Source organism: Pieris napi, chromosome 7 (assembly GCF_905475465.1).
Source record: "Pieris napi chromosome 7, ilPieNapi1.2, whole genome shotgun sequence".
In the NCBI taxonomy this organism is placed as follows: domain Eukaryota; kingdom Metazoa; phylum Arthropoda; class Insecta; order Lepidoptera; family Pieridae; genus Pieris; species Pieris napi.
In genome coordinates, this window is record NC_062240.1 from 4,680,973 (window position 1) to 4,698,227 (window position 17,255).

The window sequence follows — 17,255 nt, forward strand, 5'->3', positions numbered from 1 at the left end:
CGGCTTATAAAACAGATGGTGAGGAAGAGAGCAGTTTTCTTCGTCACTGTAATCATCTAATAACAGCTGACGGATCGTATCTAAAATAAAAATATATTCAGTGCAAAGTTTACAAAACAGCGTATTAATTATTATACCACCAAAAAAGATTGAAAAATAACTGCAAGAATAACGTTAATACTAACCATCGTCGATTCGACGACTCATGGTGGCTAGAACGGCGTCCACAGGGTCCTTATAAAAAAAACACACTCGTAGCTCGCCCGAGTTATGGGTCGACTGAGATTAGCCGAAATTTGGAATGCGTAAGACGACGCACTCAAAATTTAAACCACTTTTTTTGAGTCCGCGTCGTCGTTTTGACGAAGGTTAGTGATCTAGGGTTAAGGACCTTCCTTAGATACAGTATTGTAGAATAATCTTATTCACAGTCAGATTTGGAGCGTGTTGTGTTCCTCATTTTCATACAATATTTAATACGAATAAGCAATTACCAAAGAAACAAAGGAAGCGTGTATACACTTTGTTAGGTAACCAAATAGATATCCATTAATCCAATAAAATGTAACGTAGGCGTTCAGTGGGCAGTGGCTAGTGGCCTTGGACAACTGTCCTAGACGCTCTAATCTTCTGACCCCACTGCGAACCATGACTTGTAAGGCGTTACACGAGTAGGATTTCCTCGGAATTTCTGCACGTACATTAGCCTACATTCACAGCAGTAACCTAACAATATACCTACTTAAAATAATCTTAATTAAATAAATTACGAGTCACGTTGGTTGTCCGCTATGGGCTCCTAAACTACCGAACCGATATCAATCAAATTTGCACACCGTGTGCAGTTTGATCTAACTTAAAAGATAGGATAGCTTACATCTCAATTTATACCAGCAATATTATTTTATTGCAAAATATTTGTTTATTATTTAATAGTCACAATTCTAACAGATGGCGCTCTGTTGAAAGTACCAACGTTTCACATAAGCTACAATTTCATGGCATAACCACCAAAAAAGCATGGCGATCCCCATGACTGGTGTTCTCCTACCGTTTCCCTTGAATAGATTACTACTATGTAATATAACAAAAACCTTAGCCATAGCAATGCTTGGCCGGTCTGCTAGTATACTTATAAAAGAGAGAAAATGATTCACAATCAATAATCAATCTCAATTCTAATATTGAAGGGTAATTTAGCCTTCTAGTAAGAATTTTCAAATAGCTTCAAATATATTTTTGCAACGAACATCACAAGCTTTTAACTCTCCTTCATTTCCTATTTTCGTCATGCCTCTATTGAAGATATGAGAATAAAATGTAATGTAACATTTTTCCTCTACAAGTTCCTCTCCTCTACAGAATTTAATAAGATTATAAGCATGGCATTGACCGATGAGTCCCAACGGGCTTCTTCCCAAAGCATACCTGAAATTTCGATAAGAATTTGCTATCAAAAACTTTCTATGGTCCACTCAATACAGCAAGACTTTAAAAAAAGACCCAATATTATTACTAGCTGAATTATATAATTTGTATAATTAGAATATCTTTTATTATGTTTAATTTAAAAAGATAAGCTGTTGTTGATACATCGCGGAGTTATCAAGTAATTACTTTAATTTAATTTCTTTATCTTTTTGTTTTTATTCAGAGCCCAAAATGTTATCGTTTGTTCTCTGTTATTCACATAAACTATAGAGTATACGCTGATCATTGGTTACGACATCCATGTATTAGAAAAACAAACTCATTTCATAAGTGCTCGTTCATATAACGCCGTTTGTACACTACGGCATATAATTTAGATTTTTGCCTATGTAGGTACCATTATTAAAAAAACATTATTGTTATGAATTATAAAACAAAAATAAATCAGTGGCGCTATAACCTCTTTAGGTCTTGGCCTCAGATTTCTAAATCTGTTTCATGATAATTTTTAAATTTAATAGGCAAGTAGATGATCAGCCTCCAGTGCCTGACACACGCCGTCGACTTTTTGGGTCTAAGACATGTCGGTTTCCTCACGATGTTTTCCTTCACCGTTCGAGCGAATGTTAAATGCGCGCATAGAATGAAAGTCTATTGATGCACAGCCGGGGGTTCGAACCTACGACCTCAGCGCACGCTTAAACCACTAGTCCAAAACGACAGGTTTACTGATTATTATTAAGACATAGAAACATCAGTATTAAACATCCGTTTTTTATTAGTTTAGATTTCTTTAATTACCTCAAGAAATCAATGGTTAGATAAGTGTTACTTATAACGTAACTTATTGTGTTACTTTGAGTTTTAATATTGTTGAGACGTGTATAACCAGCTTAAAAAGTACCGTGATATAAATAAGTGTGACCGCTCCGGGTTATCGCGAGAAAACAGCACTCCGTGCACTTAGACGGTTTCATTGATTTGATTCGAGAAATATTATTGCAAAAGCTAAGCTGTTAGGAGCCACTTGGATATATTATAGAAGTATTCTAAGTATTAGAATAATTCAGGGCAAATTTGTTACCAACTAGGGAAAAAGGGGCTCTACAACCTCTTAAAATCTTGACCTCAGCTTTCTGTATCAATTTCGTGATCATTTTTTATCTAATAGGGACGGTGATCAACCTTCTGTGCCTGACATACGCCGTCGACTTGGGTGTAAGGCATGCCGGTATTTTCACGTTTTCCTTCACCGAGCCAGTCTTAGTTAGCGGACATAGATATAAAGATAATTAAGCTTTGTGCACAACTGGGGAACCTACGACCTCAGGGATGAGAGTAGACGCTGAAACCCCGAGACCAACAAAGTGCGTCACCAACTAGTAAAACCGCCTAATATTATATTTCGAGACAATACTCCATTATTGTATTTATATGACGGGCAAACGAGCCTACTAATAGCCATAAAAGGCAGCTGTCACCGCCCATGGACACTTATGTTAGTAGGTGCGTTGCCGGCCTTTATGAGGCTGTTAAAGGTTGTGAGGTCGTACGCAAAGACGTCTACTGAAAGTCGATTTTCAGAGTATTTATAATTCTAGTTCTATTAAATGTCTTTTGCATCAGAGAGTTGTTTGTAATCTACAAAGCTTTCCATATTTCTTTAAGAATATTATAAACTTATACCACTTCATATAACTGCATTGCGGAGTGGCTTTGAAACGTTTCTATTTAAACTCGGGTTAAATTATAAATTTAACTAATTGTGCCCTGCGGTCTAACGTTAAACGACGTTTTATTCGTAAATGTTAGTGATTATTTAGATATAGTGTTTTCATGGTTCTCTATTTTATTATATTATGAGTGTTTTATACAAGTAGTTGGTCAATTATTATACATAATACTATTATTCTTCGAAAAGCAATCCCAGAATTTGGGTTGCAATTGACGTATAAGTTTTAGCGTATTTACCCTGTGAGAGGATGGACCAACGGTTAATACATCCTAACAGAGGTGAAAGTACAAATCAAAAGCGGCACTCCTAACGGGCTTAGAATCCAATACTGCATTACTACCTACCCTCACAGGTAGAACATACCCTCAATAAGAACACTTCAAAAATTTCATTAATTCCTTTAGGTCTGGGCTATTTATGTATCTGTTACGTAATCATTTGTTTTTTCTAATAGGCAAGTAGGTGATCAGGCATTTGTGCCTCACACACGCCGTCGACTGTTTGGGTCTATGTCGGTTTCCTCATGTTTTCCTTTACCGTTCTAGCGAGTGTTAAGAAAGAAAGAATCCATTGGTCGGTGGTCTTCCTTCTTCTTCTTTGTCTGAAAAGATTCCAGAAGTTATAATAAATATACAAGTATTTGTTTAATAAAGTAAGAAGTGGGTATTAAATGAGTAAATAACTATAGTACGTTTGAAATATCGAATATGTCAACATTCTTATAAGCTGTACTAGAATGTATCATGTATGTACAAACAGCGTATAACGACTAATAAGGCTTTGAACATATCCATGACCTAACCTAACCTTACTGTTCTTTGTTACATGAATAACTTAGATATGTAAAGTATTCATTGGTTATTAATATTATAATAAATATCTAAATACAACGTGTAATAAGAGATAATCACGACATTACTAATATAAGACTAATTTATAATGCTCCTAAAAAGCCTTTGAGTTAAGAGATTTGACCTAAAAATGGTCTATATTTGTCGGACACAGAAGATCACCTAGTTATAAAAATCTATATCAATAAAACAGTCTTTTTCAATTTTTTTTCAAACACATTTTATTTCAGTATTGACCCTCAACGTTGCAGCTAACTGAGACATGGCAACCATTTGACAACCAAAATGACGTAAAATTGATTAAAAGCACATATATGTAATTACAATTTATATCAGCAAATTAATTATACAAAAATTTTACCTTTCCTAAAAATAAGCTGCAGAATCGAGCAATGGCATCCTATACTGTCATAATACTTGGACCTGTGTTTTCCGGAAATTTTACATTACACAAATCATAATGACGCGTATCATTTGGACAAAATTGTACACTTAACCGTGATCACTTAATTCCGTGGGAGTGAGCCTATGGGTGGGAAAGTAATGTCAATATTGACTGTAGGCGGACAGTAGGCGCACTGGCACCACAACGTTTTAAGTTAATTAGTATTCATAAGTATTAGGTACTAGTATCGTTGTTAGAAAGAAAATTTGTTTATGTATACCGATATATAGCTTTGAACCGTTTTAAAATGACTGTGCGTTTCATACAACTTAAACGTAGTATAACAGTTTATAAAAGCCAGTGCTTTGTTATTCGTTTTAGCATTTTTTACTCTATGATATAGTACATAGAGCGAACACAAACAAAGGCGTATACGATGCGTATACAATGACAAATAATAATAATCTAGTAGCGGTTTGGTTGTAGGCAAATGTACGTTAATATTTTTGAAGTTATAATTCTTTTGGCGCGATGGAGAAAAATGATGAGAGTGAATTTTTACGATGCGCACGCACACCGACACGTAAATTCTACATAGTTAAGTTAGTTCTAGGTGGCATTAAAATCGATAATAACTATGTTCAAGTTGTACATTCTAGTATTTTTATATTTAGAACACGTGTTTCGTAACAGTACAATTAAACAGTGTGTATAAATAAATATTATTTTGGTGTTTTTATTAAATCAATTTCATATACGACGGTGATAGTATTTACTAATAATAATTTATTATTTTTTAGTATATCTATATATATTGACTAGCCGTTTCGCGCCCGCTTTGCTGGACGAATTAAAATAAATTTTATTTTTTTCATATTTTTATTATTCTTCTTTTTAACTTCCCGCTAAGAAAATAGAAATATTTCGAAAATCGAGTTTTTAACAGATGTTGACGTTTAGAGGTTCTAGGAAGCCTCCCCGAATGTTTCCGCGATGAAGTCCGTATGGATAAATTTTCATAAAAGTAAAACAGCAATAAAAAATGAAGGAACGTTAGAATTCGAAAAATAAATTCGATAATATATCCATAAACCATCTAGGAAAAATTTCGCTTCGAATGGTGGTAGTTTCATGTCGATACGATCAGTGGTTTAGGCGTGATTGAGCCTCAAACGAAGACCATTTTCATTATATATATATATAGAATATTAGTAATAAAACTGATTTGAATAAACTGTTTTGAGTGCATTTATAGATTTAGGTTAATTGTCGGTATATATAATTTTTAATTATTGCTTCTGTTGATCCCAACTATGTTGTTCCAAAGAAGTATAACTTCTAACGCGTGTACATAAGTACACACACTCTTTTTTTTATATTCAGTCTTCTGTGCCTGATATATGTCGGTTTTTGGGTTTTAAGACATGCCGGTTTCTTCACGATTTTTGCATTCACCCGGAGCTAGTCTTAAGTGCATCCAAAGAAAGTAAACTGCATTGATTCACAGCCGCGAAAGAAGCACAGCTTCTAACCTTACAATATTGCTTAGTTATTTTACCTTAAAGTTTACCTCACCAAAGTAAAATGCAAAACATTTCCCTAACTATATTCCGCGCAGTCTCAAACACCTCGCAAAAGGACGTCTTGAAAGTCAAAAGTTCTTACGGCTCTCGAGTAGCGCGTCACAAAGAATTTTTCTGCACACACTCAAGAATGTTTGTTGAATTCATAACTGTAATAATTCCATCTGCTGGAGACCTAATTGCATTTTCCCTACAAGGCGGAGAGAAAATTAATACGAGACATGGCGAAAAGAGCGACGGAAATACTTGTTCGGTTGTTATATTAATTGCCTTGGTTGATTTATCGAAATGATGTTTCCGCTGTTCAAGTCACACAACCACGTTGCAATACAAATTTTTAAGAAAGGGGGGAATAGACCCCCTTTTTGCTTCTCGGTCACAGTACTGTCTGACCGCGTGGTTGGTAACTTATAAAAATATATTTTTTAAATATTTTATATGTACTTTTATATGTTACCAACTTTTATATAGTGAAAAGTAATTTTGATTAACTTTAACCTTACTATAGTCTAGAAGTTCTGATTTTATATTAAAAAGAAACAACAGATACTTTTAAAAAAAATTGGTTATTTGATGTACCCTAGAAAAAAATTATCTAGAAATAATTTTTAACACATGATAGCAGAACGGTACAGTAGATAATATTAAGATCATACATAAGACGTGAAATGTGAAACCAGCTGCTCACTGAAGTATTTCCGGACCAATTCGAGTTAATTAGTCCACCAAGAAAAGAGCGTACAAATTCTTAAAAAGCCAGCAACACACTCGAGTGCTTATGGGGTATCACTTATCATCAGATGAGCCTCCAGCCCGTTAGCCCCCAGTTCTATAAAAATACATAAATACTAATAATTATAACAATAAAAAAGATACCTAAGAAAAATATAGTAAGCAGTGTTGGCCTAGTGGCTTCAGCGTGCGACTCTCATCCCTGAGGTCGTAGCTTCGATCCCGATTTAACATTCGCTCGAACGGTAAAGGAAAAAACCGTGAGGAAACCGTCGAAAATCTACGGTGAGTAGCACTTAGTTGCCTATTAGATTGACAAATGATCATGAAACAAATACCGAAATCTGAGGCCCAGAACTAAAAAGATTGTTGCCACTGATTTAGAAGATAGTTACAACAATTGTGTTAATTAATTCTTAAATGAAGCAATAGATTCCGAATACAGGTCGACATCAATTTTAGTTTATTGTAGCAACTCGTATACCCAGAACGAATTTTGTATTTTGAACTTTTAATTTGTGAGCTTTTCCCCTAAAGATCTTTTCGGCTATAATTGCGTATTGATTCCTCAAAGAATTCAAAATGTATTGTAATGAGATTTCATTACAAATTAGGTCACACCAAGCTTCCATTTTGAGGGTCTGAAGTGCTTTCAGCGAATCCAATTATCTTGTACTTTCTACACAGGTATTGTCATTTGCTCATGTCCACGTCAGATGTACGCAACCTTTTGCCCTCTTGTCCTATATTGTATTGGTAATTTTAAAGATATTTTTGTATTGCTATTGTATTTCCAGTTAAATATTAACAGTGAATATGATGACCTGGACGTCTAATGTTCTATTATAGGCACTAAAACTGCAAAGCTTGCAAAATTGTGAAAAGGCAAATTAAAAAAAATAGGTACTATTATTATGTCATCATTTTGATGATTATCATTTTGTATAATTTTTTTTTCTCAACTGCATACAAATTTAACCTAGGAAAATAAATCTATTGCTTCTCGAAAAAAATCTTTACTTCTATGCCAGAAGATAAGTTGCTATTCATTAAGTTAAATTTTTTGTTTTGTTTTTTGATAAAATTTTAGTTATGTAAATTTTGTCATGTCTACGACGCATTTCAGATATGTTTGCGAATTTTAAATAGTCAAGTCAGAAGTCGCCAAGGTTAGTTTTGACCCGGAACTTCTTTCCTGTTACTGAACCAAGGGTTCTCTAACCCTGGTCTACATGACAGACATACCATATAAGGTTCGGCGCCCGGCTCCGCTTCGCAATTAACCGCTGGCCACATGTATTATGTATACGTTTCACAGCAGGCCAATGAATCTGCTGATTTTGTAAAAAGTAGTCTGTGAAAGTTAGTAGTAGATTTATGTTCCAACCATGGGCGTTGCCATGGAGGGGGCAGGAATGGGCAGCTTGCAACCTCAGATTTCATTACAGATTTTTACTTAATACAGAGGTGAACAGCCTTCAGTGCGGAGACAAGCCGTCAATCTTAAATCTAGTTTCAAGTGCTGTCAAACATTTTCTCTGTATGAAGTTTGACGTAGCGATATACGAATTAGAATATGTATCTAAGTCATGCCAGTTTCCTCACGATGTTTTCCTTACCGGACGATGGTTTATTGAGCTCATAGAATGAAAAGTCCTTTGGTGCACAGCCGAGGTTGTAACCTACTACCTGGGGTGAGAGTCACAGACTCAAGCCACTAGGCCAACACAGCTCCAATATTTTTATACAACGTGTATGTAAAAGCTCTAATAGTGCATTATGGCAGTATTTATGTATTGATATATCTCGTGTGAACGATCGTTAACTAACAGATGGTCGTTATCTTCGAGTGCACGTGGGCGTTTATTTTTAGATTTCGAATAATATTGGTTACCACACTTTATGTCTAAATCGAAGAACCCGCATTACCTATGGTGGTATTTTAAAAGTGCTTTTTAAAATTCCATCCAATTGTCTCGAACGCCGTGTTTATATTTAAAGCTAGCTGCTCCCGCGAACTTCGTTTCGCTTCGTTTAGCTACATACCAACATATACAATATTATGCTATGCTACTTTATAGATACAGTAGTAGAGTACAAGGAATAAATAAATAAAAATTCTGTAATTGGTCCAGCCGTCTTCGAGTTTTGAGCTTGGCAACATATTTTTATTTATATAGATTGATCGTAAAAGACATGTTAATATTTATTTATTATTTATTGTCTTTGGTTAACGTCAAATCTTCAAATGTCAAATCTGTCAAAATAGACTGCGACATCGCGATGTTAGAGAGTCTTGCTGACCAAACACGCACTCGAAACATCAAGTAATGTAACAAACTCGCGTTTATATAAGTTATTTCTATGTTAATAAACAGCTCGCTTCTTCTTAATTTTCTAGTGGTTTTTTTATTTTATAATTATGATTGCCTATTATTTCGTACATAAAGGTAAAAATGTTTCAATTTAAGTTAACACTACGTGACGTTCTTCTTATTTAGTCTCGTTCTTCAACCTGAAGGTCGTTCGTGTTGGTGTTGCGTTTCTTCCTCCAGGAGTGTAAGGTCCAGCGAGTAGGGCATCGGCGCCGGGGTCGGGACCATAGAGTGGAAGGCTCTCGTGCCGTGAATTGACGGACTGGTCCTCTTTTCTCTCCAGGGAATCCTGAGCATTTGCCTCCATCACCACATTTGAAGTGCATCGTGACGTTACTCAGTTCCAATACGCTTAGCCTAGAAGACTAGTTTGATTACGCTCGAACACTGCATAGAAAATATATGTGTCCCAAATAAGATGACGTAAATTAAAACCAAAATACTCCAACATATTAATAAAAATCCAGTTACAAGTTCATAAATTAACTACGGTTCATTTAACTAAGTACAAGTGCATTAACACCATTCGTGTCGTGGACAGATTATGATTAATATGTAACTAACGTGGCGTTAACCACTAATCATCTTTAGAAGCGCTACAAGCTATGCTATCATTACTCTTGGCTCGAGTGACAATTTTTGAAGTGTCAAAAATGACATATGGCGGGACCCAAAATTAATCGACAAATCACTACATAGTATAAAACAAAATCGCTTTCTCTGTCCCTGTATCCCTCCTAGTATGCTTAAATCTTTAAAACTACGCAACGGATTATGATGCGGGTTTTTTAATAGATAGAGTGATTGAAGAGAAAGGTTTAGCTATGTATAATAACATCCATTAAATAATGCAGAAATACTGTTATTTTTAAGGTTTCTAATGTGATGTCCTAAATAATTAATTTTTTTCCGCTTACATTGCAAACGCAAGCTGAACCCTACGAGATTTATCAAAATAATGTACTAAGTATTGTACACATTGAAAAGGTCTACAGAAAAGTCCATTATGGTATACGTCTATCTCTTATGGATATCCCACAATAATTTTTTTTTGTCATTTACTTTTTACGACAAATAATGCCTAATTTTCGAAGCGATTTTAACCGATACAGCATTAATCCTTATCCAATTAAATACCCTTAAATACATTGTTGATATAATATAGATCTATATGGCCCTTTGCAGCATATGATTTAAATGACTATTTTCGGAGGCCGCGGTTCTCCCTATAGCACTTTGAATATAGTATCAGCATTGCACCCGTGCGAAGCCAGAGAGGGTAGCTAGTTATGAAATATAAAACTCGCTGTGCACTCGAAATTAGATGTTTCAGGCACATGACACGATTCCAATTTCAAACAAGACTGCTGCACATCCTTTTGACATATGGCTTCGTGTCAACTGTAAAAAGGTTTCATCAGTTAATTTGCGATTCGTTTTGGCTAAATATTTAAGGTCAAACATAACTAATACATAAATGTTTTATCATTAATATATTCCGATACAAATTAAAGTAAGTAGTTTATATTTCACAACACTTGATAAGCAATCATACTAAATTACAGTAGTTTATCGGATACCTAGTTACTATCGAATTGATACACCTTGTCTATTTACTGTGATAAAATTTTTGATAAAAATGTCTATCTACTTATTATTTTTAGAAACGAACGATAGTTTAATATTGTTTTAATTAGATTTATTTTAAGGTAGAATTAGAAAACATTAGAGTTATTTCATATTTTACTACAACTACCAACATTTTGGTATTCCTACTAAATTTGATAGGTTTTAGGTTAGCGCGATGCGTTGGGCACGCGATAAATGGAGCCACATTAGATATGAATTAGGGGAAAAGGTCCCTAAGTGAAAGAGACAAAATTGAATAAGTTTAAATGCTTCACATACTGAGCCGAACGCTTTTAGCTGCCAGCTGAAACTGTGACGTGGTTGCGCGGTGCGCTGGGCACGTGGCCCGCGAGATGAATGGCTTAACGGTTTAAAGTTAAACCTGGAAATTATAAAAAATAATTTCCTCCAAAAAACCTTAATTAAAACGCAAAAAGGCGTTTGCTTTTTAAATCATGATTTTAGAGGCTCTTTATAAGTACAGATTTTTAGTGAATTTACGAATAGTACGAACGAATGAACAGACCATTTCTCCGTATGATCGAAGTGCAACTAACACATAACGTAATAATATATTGTAAACTGTTTATTAAACTGTCTTGTTGTCTGGTATTTATCGTCGTATGTAGAGTGTGATTCATCAATTTCACTGTGTCTTACCTAATGCCTATTAGGTAATAACATTATCGGGATTAGTTCAATTTAATTAGTGATCATAAACTGGAAAAACTGTTCTTTAAAAGTTATCCGTACAGAAGTACCTACCGCCCATAAGACAACAAAAATATTTCTCTTTAATTATTTAAATATTTTTTCTTAAAGTGCTTCTTTGATTTCGATTCATAAAATTATTTGCGAATTTTCGTATATTTTTCGTTTAGAGGTACTTTTATCTTTTTTGTTTTGTCTACTCACGAACCAACTTTTCACCTTCATATAACGTGTGGGCGTAACGAAGGTCACTAACTCGGAAGCTATTCTCGGACACCACAGATGTAGTGCACTGTTTCCTTTGATTTTATACATTACTGGTATCTGTTTGATTTCTTAGAATTTACTCAACCAAACATGTCTTGACGTTTTTACAAATTAATATTGAAAAGGGAAAACAATAAGTTCGTTTTAAAATTATTCAAATTATTTTATTTTACTGCGGTAAGCTGTCAGGATACTATCGCGATCACTAATCATAATTTTGTTTCGTAACAAGATTGATATAAGAAGAGAAGATAAAAGAAGACTAAATTACTAAATTAAAACTGCTTTCCGATGGAGATGTGCAATTGGCATGAAACTTCTCATGAAATTAAAATTGTATTTTTTGTTAATGACAATAAAGTTCTTTAAACACTATTTTGGCGTTAGCGCTAATTAATATTAGGTATTCCCGTTATTATCCCAAATCCAATACGTGTTTGACTTTAACTCTGAATATTAACCTTATATAGGACTCATTAATCACTATATAACTTTATTGAAATGACGTTATCTCAGGCTTGTTGAATAAATAAATAAATATCAGTGCCGCTACAACCTCTTTAGATCTTGGCCTCAGATTTCTGAATCTGTTTCATGATCATCACGCCGCGGCCGTCGACTTTTTGGGTCTAAGACATGTCGGTTTCCTCGCGATGTTTTCCTTCACCGTTCGAGCAAATGCTAAATGCGCACATATAAAGAAAGTCTATTGGTGAACAGCCGGGGATCGAACCTACGACCTCAGGGATGAGAATCGCATGCTGAAGCCACTAGGCCAACATTGCTCACGCTTGTTGAACATTTTCATAAAAATCGATTTGCGTTAGTCTGTAGTAAGTTTTTGTCTAGTGGCCCAAAGAAAGAAGTGCGTGTGCTAAGCTCAGTTCATTATACTAGAAGTAAAACAATGTTAATTTCCCTCAAACAAATCAATATTTATATGTCAGTATAAAAACCATTAAACCGTGCGTGTAATGTATGAATGAATTCCACATTCATTGAATTGTATGTTTCCTCTTTCCTATTAGTTTTCCTGTAAACGCAATTTGTACAAAATTTAAATACCGCATAACCTAAACCACGACATACTCGTATGGTTTCTGGTGTCAATCACCTTATTGGTAAAAGGTTCCTGAAAAATTCTATATGTAGCTATATTGCAGAAAGTGACACATAATTCGCATATGGAATATTTTTTTATGATCAAGTAAAAATCAATTTTACTGTACGAAGAAAATTTTGGGGTCGGTAGAATGCAAGTCGAGTATTCTGACATATTCGCGCTAAGTCTCTTTCTTCCTTAGAAACCGAGGTGCCTTGAAAGGTTACTCTGTGTAAATTGAGTTCCACACATCCTCCTTCGTAATTATTAAACCAGTACAAAAGCTCATACATGGACATAAAACATGCACCTATAATTATGAATCCATGGCACACAAAATATTTCATCAGAACTCGACTAATTTGCAGAAGAATCTTCTATGAAACTAAACTATCAATCTCATTACTAAGTATTTATAACGGGTTAGTAGTAAACGCCTACAAAAACAAATAACTTGAATAGCGCATCACAGCTTCACATCTGAATCAGACGGTGTTTCATTACGTTCTTAGAATTTAATATTTCACGAAGACGGAATATTAACTTTTCCTCATATTACTTGTGTTTTCTGTGTTCTTCGTACGGTTTTCTTAATCTTATATACAGATCTTTAAAAGTATTTTTAAAGTACAATAAATACAATCTTTGGTTCATTCATATGTATTGATATGATCTGTCTGTGTTACAATTATTGCATGCTGTTTGATTTATGAAAACGAATTTATAGAATAAGCTGAAAAATACTTTATTATAGAGTTTGCAATGTCTATGTTTTACGAACCGCTACGTGATGACTTCTTATGATTTTTGCTAGATTCATTTAGATTATTTAACAATTTACGTGTATCATAACAACGATAACGGAACCAATCGTGCGCACGCATCGTACGCATTACATTTGTACATTCCTTTATTACACATATAAGGGCATCGATTGATTAGATATTTATTCATTTGAACACTTCCGATATTCGTTTTTATGTGATAGGGTTGCCAGATATAAAAAACAAAAAATATTTTTATATTAGAAAATCTTTTAATTAATAAACAATTATTGGTATGAAAAAATAGTTTTTTTAGTGTCAATAATCCTTGAAAAACAGGAAGGAAATTGTTAGGAAAAATTTAAATAGAGAGAACTTACACTAGAAACTTAACACACAAACGGCACACGTTATGATGCCTTATGAGCTGAGAAGTTCCGCTGCTACCTCATATTTTTTATTTTCTACTCGACACATTTATCATTGAAATCTATTATCTAAATGGAAATCAGTAAATAAATGAAGTAAGCGAGAACTTTGATTCTACCAAACATTGCGTATAGTTGTATAATATTTTGAAGTTGTCCATTTAAAGCGATTAGCTAAAAATATTTCTATTGTATCCAAAATAATATGATTTACTAAAACTTTGCCGTGATTTTTATCATATACACAAATGAATAAATATAGTCGTCGAGTAAGCGCGTGACGAATAATAATGAAGAGTATATATGCGACAAAATTGCCGCAAACTTCGTCCAATAATATATTAGAACGCGGTCATTGCACTGATACACTACTATTGGCAAGACTTGCTTGGTCTCATTTTCAAACGAAAAGACACTTTTCTTTGTTCGACGACTTTTTGTATTATTATTGGAAGCTGTATGACTCCTGTATGACAAGTTTAATACGTTTTCGACATATTAAAGTCAAAATTAGCATTTTATCTTGAATTTAAGAGTGAATCAACGCTATACCCAGAGACATTGAGATTTAATACTTAATTAAGTAAAGATTAATAAATTACCATAGAGCCTTTATTTACATTATATATTATATACACAGAGCAGTCAAATTTGTAAATGCACTGTTATGTATTGTAATGATTTATCTGTTTAGATATACATAATTACGTTAACTCAGAGATCGACCGTTAGTGCTTTCAGGGAATCCGTTAATTTTTATAAGATTGTCAAGTTTTAATAGATATAAAAAAAGCTTGCTGCTTATATAAAATTTTAAAGGCCGGTAACGCAACCACTGGGTTACTTTCAGCTGCAGTAGCTGGTGTGGGCTCGTTTGCCATCATCATATAAAAAAATTACACAAAGTCGCTTCTAAAACATATAATTGTCAAACTAAAACCAGGTTATAAAGACATTAAACATTCTAACGTACAAAATTATCTTCTGGTCTATGGATCCATAAATAACTATTATAGGCGTGTTATTCGATTTTAATATTAGTTAACTGGCACTCCTGCGCACATTGCGAGTCATAGTAACGTCATGCTACACATAACAAAGTTTGGAACGCTGTTATATACAAATATATTATAATAATACCTATTTCTATGATATACGATCATATGTGAAAAGACAAGTACTTTCGGGGTATGGGGCATATACGTTTTTGTAATATTCTGCGCCTTTACACCGAAATGTTTTTAAGGAGGTTATATGCAAAATGTTTTGAATTGCAAAAGTAATCTTATTTCGAGTATACGTTATATTTATTACACAGTAATTTAATACCTTGTACAAAATTAAACATGGTTTGAATTACACACCAGAATGTGGTTTTGGACACGATTTAATACATAAACAGAACTAATATGTTATTACATATACTCGTATGTCATAATTATAAATTAAATTAATACAATTTATATAATGTACACTAGCATCGCCGTCATTCAGCCTGCCTAAGTAGTTCCAAATTTAAAATTCCAACGCCATTAGCAATTTTCTTTATTATGTAACAGGCCATACAGAATATTTTATTCCTTACTTAAATATAATATAATTCTAAATATGAAATGTTACTTGTTTCAGAATTCTTCCGGAAACTACTACAGCTCTCGCGCGAGGAGTTCCACGCTATGTTCAAGCGCACGTACGGCATGATCTACGAACAGCATTCCTATGTCTTCGTGCAATTGTTTGAGCAATTGGAAAGGTGAGATATTTGGTCTGACGTGTATAGGTCGATCGCATATTGAAAAGTGGATACAACTTTGTCCGCGTCGAATTTTCAAAATATATAAATAAATTATTATTATTATATAATTTTGTGTCTGTATTTTGCGGTAAGTGGGTACTATTACCGGCCGAAGGGCACTGTAGGCTATTCACCCAATTTGCTCTATTAACGATTCCAAATCTTAAAATATATAAATTACGTGTCACGTTGTTTGTCCGCTATGGACTCCTTAATTACCGAACCGATATCAATCAAATTTGCACACCGTTTGATCCAACTTAAAAGATAGGATAGTTTACATCTCAATTTATACCCGCAATATTATTTTATTGCAAAATATTTGTATATAATTTGATAGTCACAATTCTAACAGATGGTGCTGTGTTGAAAGTACCAACTTTTCCCATAAGCTACAATTTAATGGCATAACCACCAAAAAAGCATGGTGGTCCCCATGACTGGTGTTCTTCTACCGTTTCCCTTGAATAGTTTGCTACTTTGTAGTATAACAAAAACCTTAGCCACAGCAACGCTTCGCCGGTCTGCTAGTAATATGTAATGTTTATTACACAGAACATTTATCTAAGCACATTTTTGACTTCCAGATATTACACACGCGGCGATACCAATTTCGACGAGATGATGGACAGTTTCTTTGGAATCCTATATCAGAAGATGTTCACGGTCCTCAATTCGCAGTACAGCTTTGATGAGAAGTAAGTCCAACTTTTTAGTAATGTCATGTTCGAAGAATTCTAGTGCATTATATTTATATTTGCAAATAACAGCCTATTATGGTTTTGCACATGGTGTCTTAGGGAGCGTTCAAGTATTACGTAACGAATTTTGGGGAGGGGGTCTTTTTATAAAACGTTACGTTGCGGGTCGGGGATTGAATTACGCGTTATTGTTAATTTTATTTTCGACTTTTCAGTACTTTTCACCACATAATGGTAATTTTTAGGTAGAAAGCGTTGCTAGGTGGTCACGAAACGTTTTACTATACTTGAGTATAGAAAAACGTTACGGCGCGTTACATGGGGGGGGGGGGTCAATAATCTCCAAAACGTGACGTAATACTTGAACGCTCCCTAAGTCCTAGATGGCGAATCGAATCCCGACAAAACAATAATAGTTTCTGGTTGGCACAGCCTTACTAAGCATTCTGTCTTTATGCTAAACATTGCTTCGGAAAATCGGTTGCAGTAATTCTTAAAATGCTTACAAGTTAATAAAATATTACTACTTAATTTAAGTATACGGATTTGTTTAAGAAAAATCAATCTTTATGTACTCACTATAAGGTTCATTTTAGTATAACAAACTTGATGTGTACAATAAAACCATAAAAGAGTCAGAGTCGACACTTTTATATGCACACCTAAACAAAATAGTGACACACAAGTATCGTTTTGCTCGTTAGTCATCATTGTAATGGTGGCTGTACACACTCGTCGAGACACCCCGAGACAGGCCGAGTGCGAG

General features: G+C 34.3%; 1 protein-coding gene across 1 annotated transcript in view; it reads left to right on the plus strand.

The window, feature by feature from the left end:
• Positions 1 to 17,255, plus strand: part of LOC125051163 (glypican-6) — an 82,581-nt gene that overhangs the window by 53,045 nt on the left and 12,281 nt on the right. Inside the window, exons 3-4 of the mRNA XM_047651336.1 lie at positions 15,623 to 15,746; positions 16,376 to 16,486. Of these exons, the coding sequence (XP_047507292.1) occupies positions 15,623 to 15,746; positions 16,376 to 16,486 (235 nt within the window). The remainder of the gene's footprint in view (positions 1 to 15,622; positions 15,747 to 16,375; positions 16,487 to 17,255) is intronic.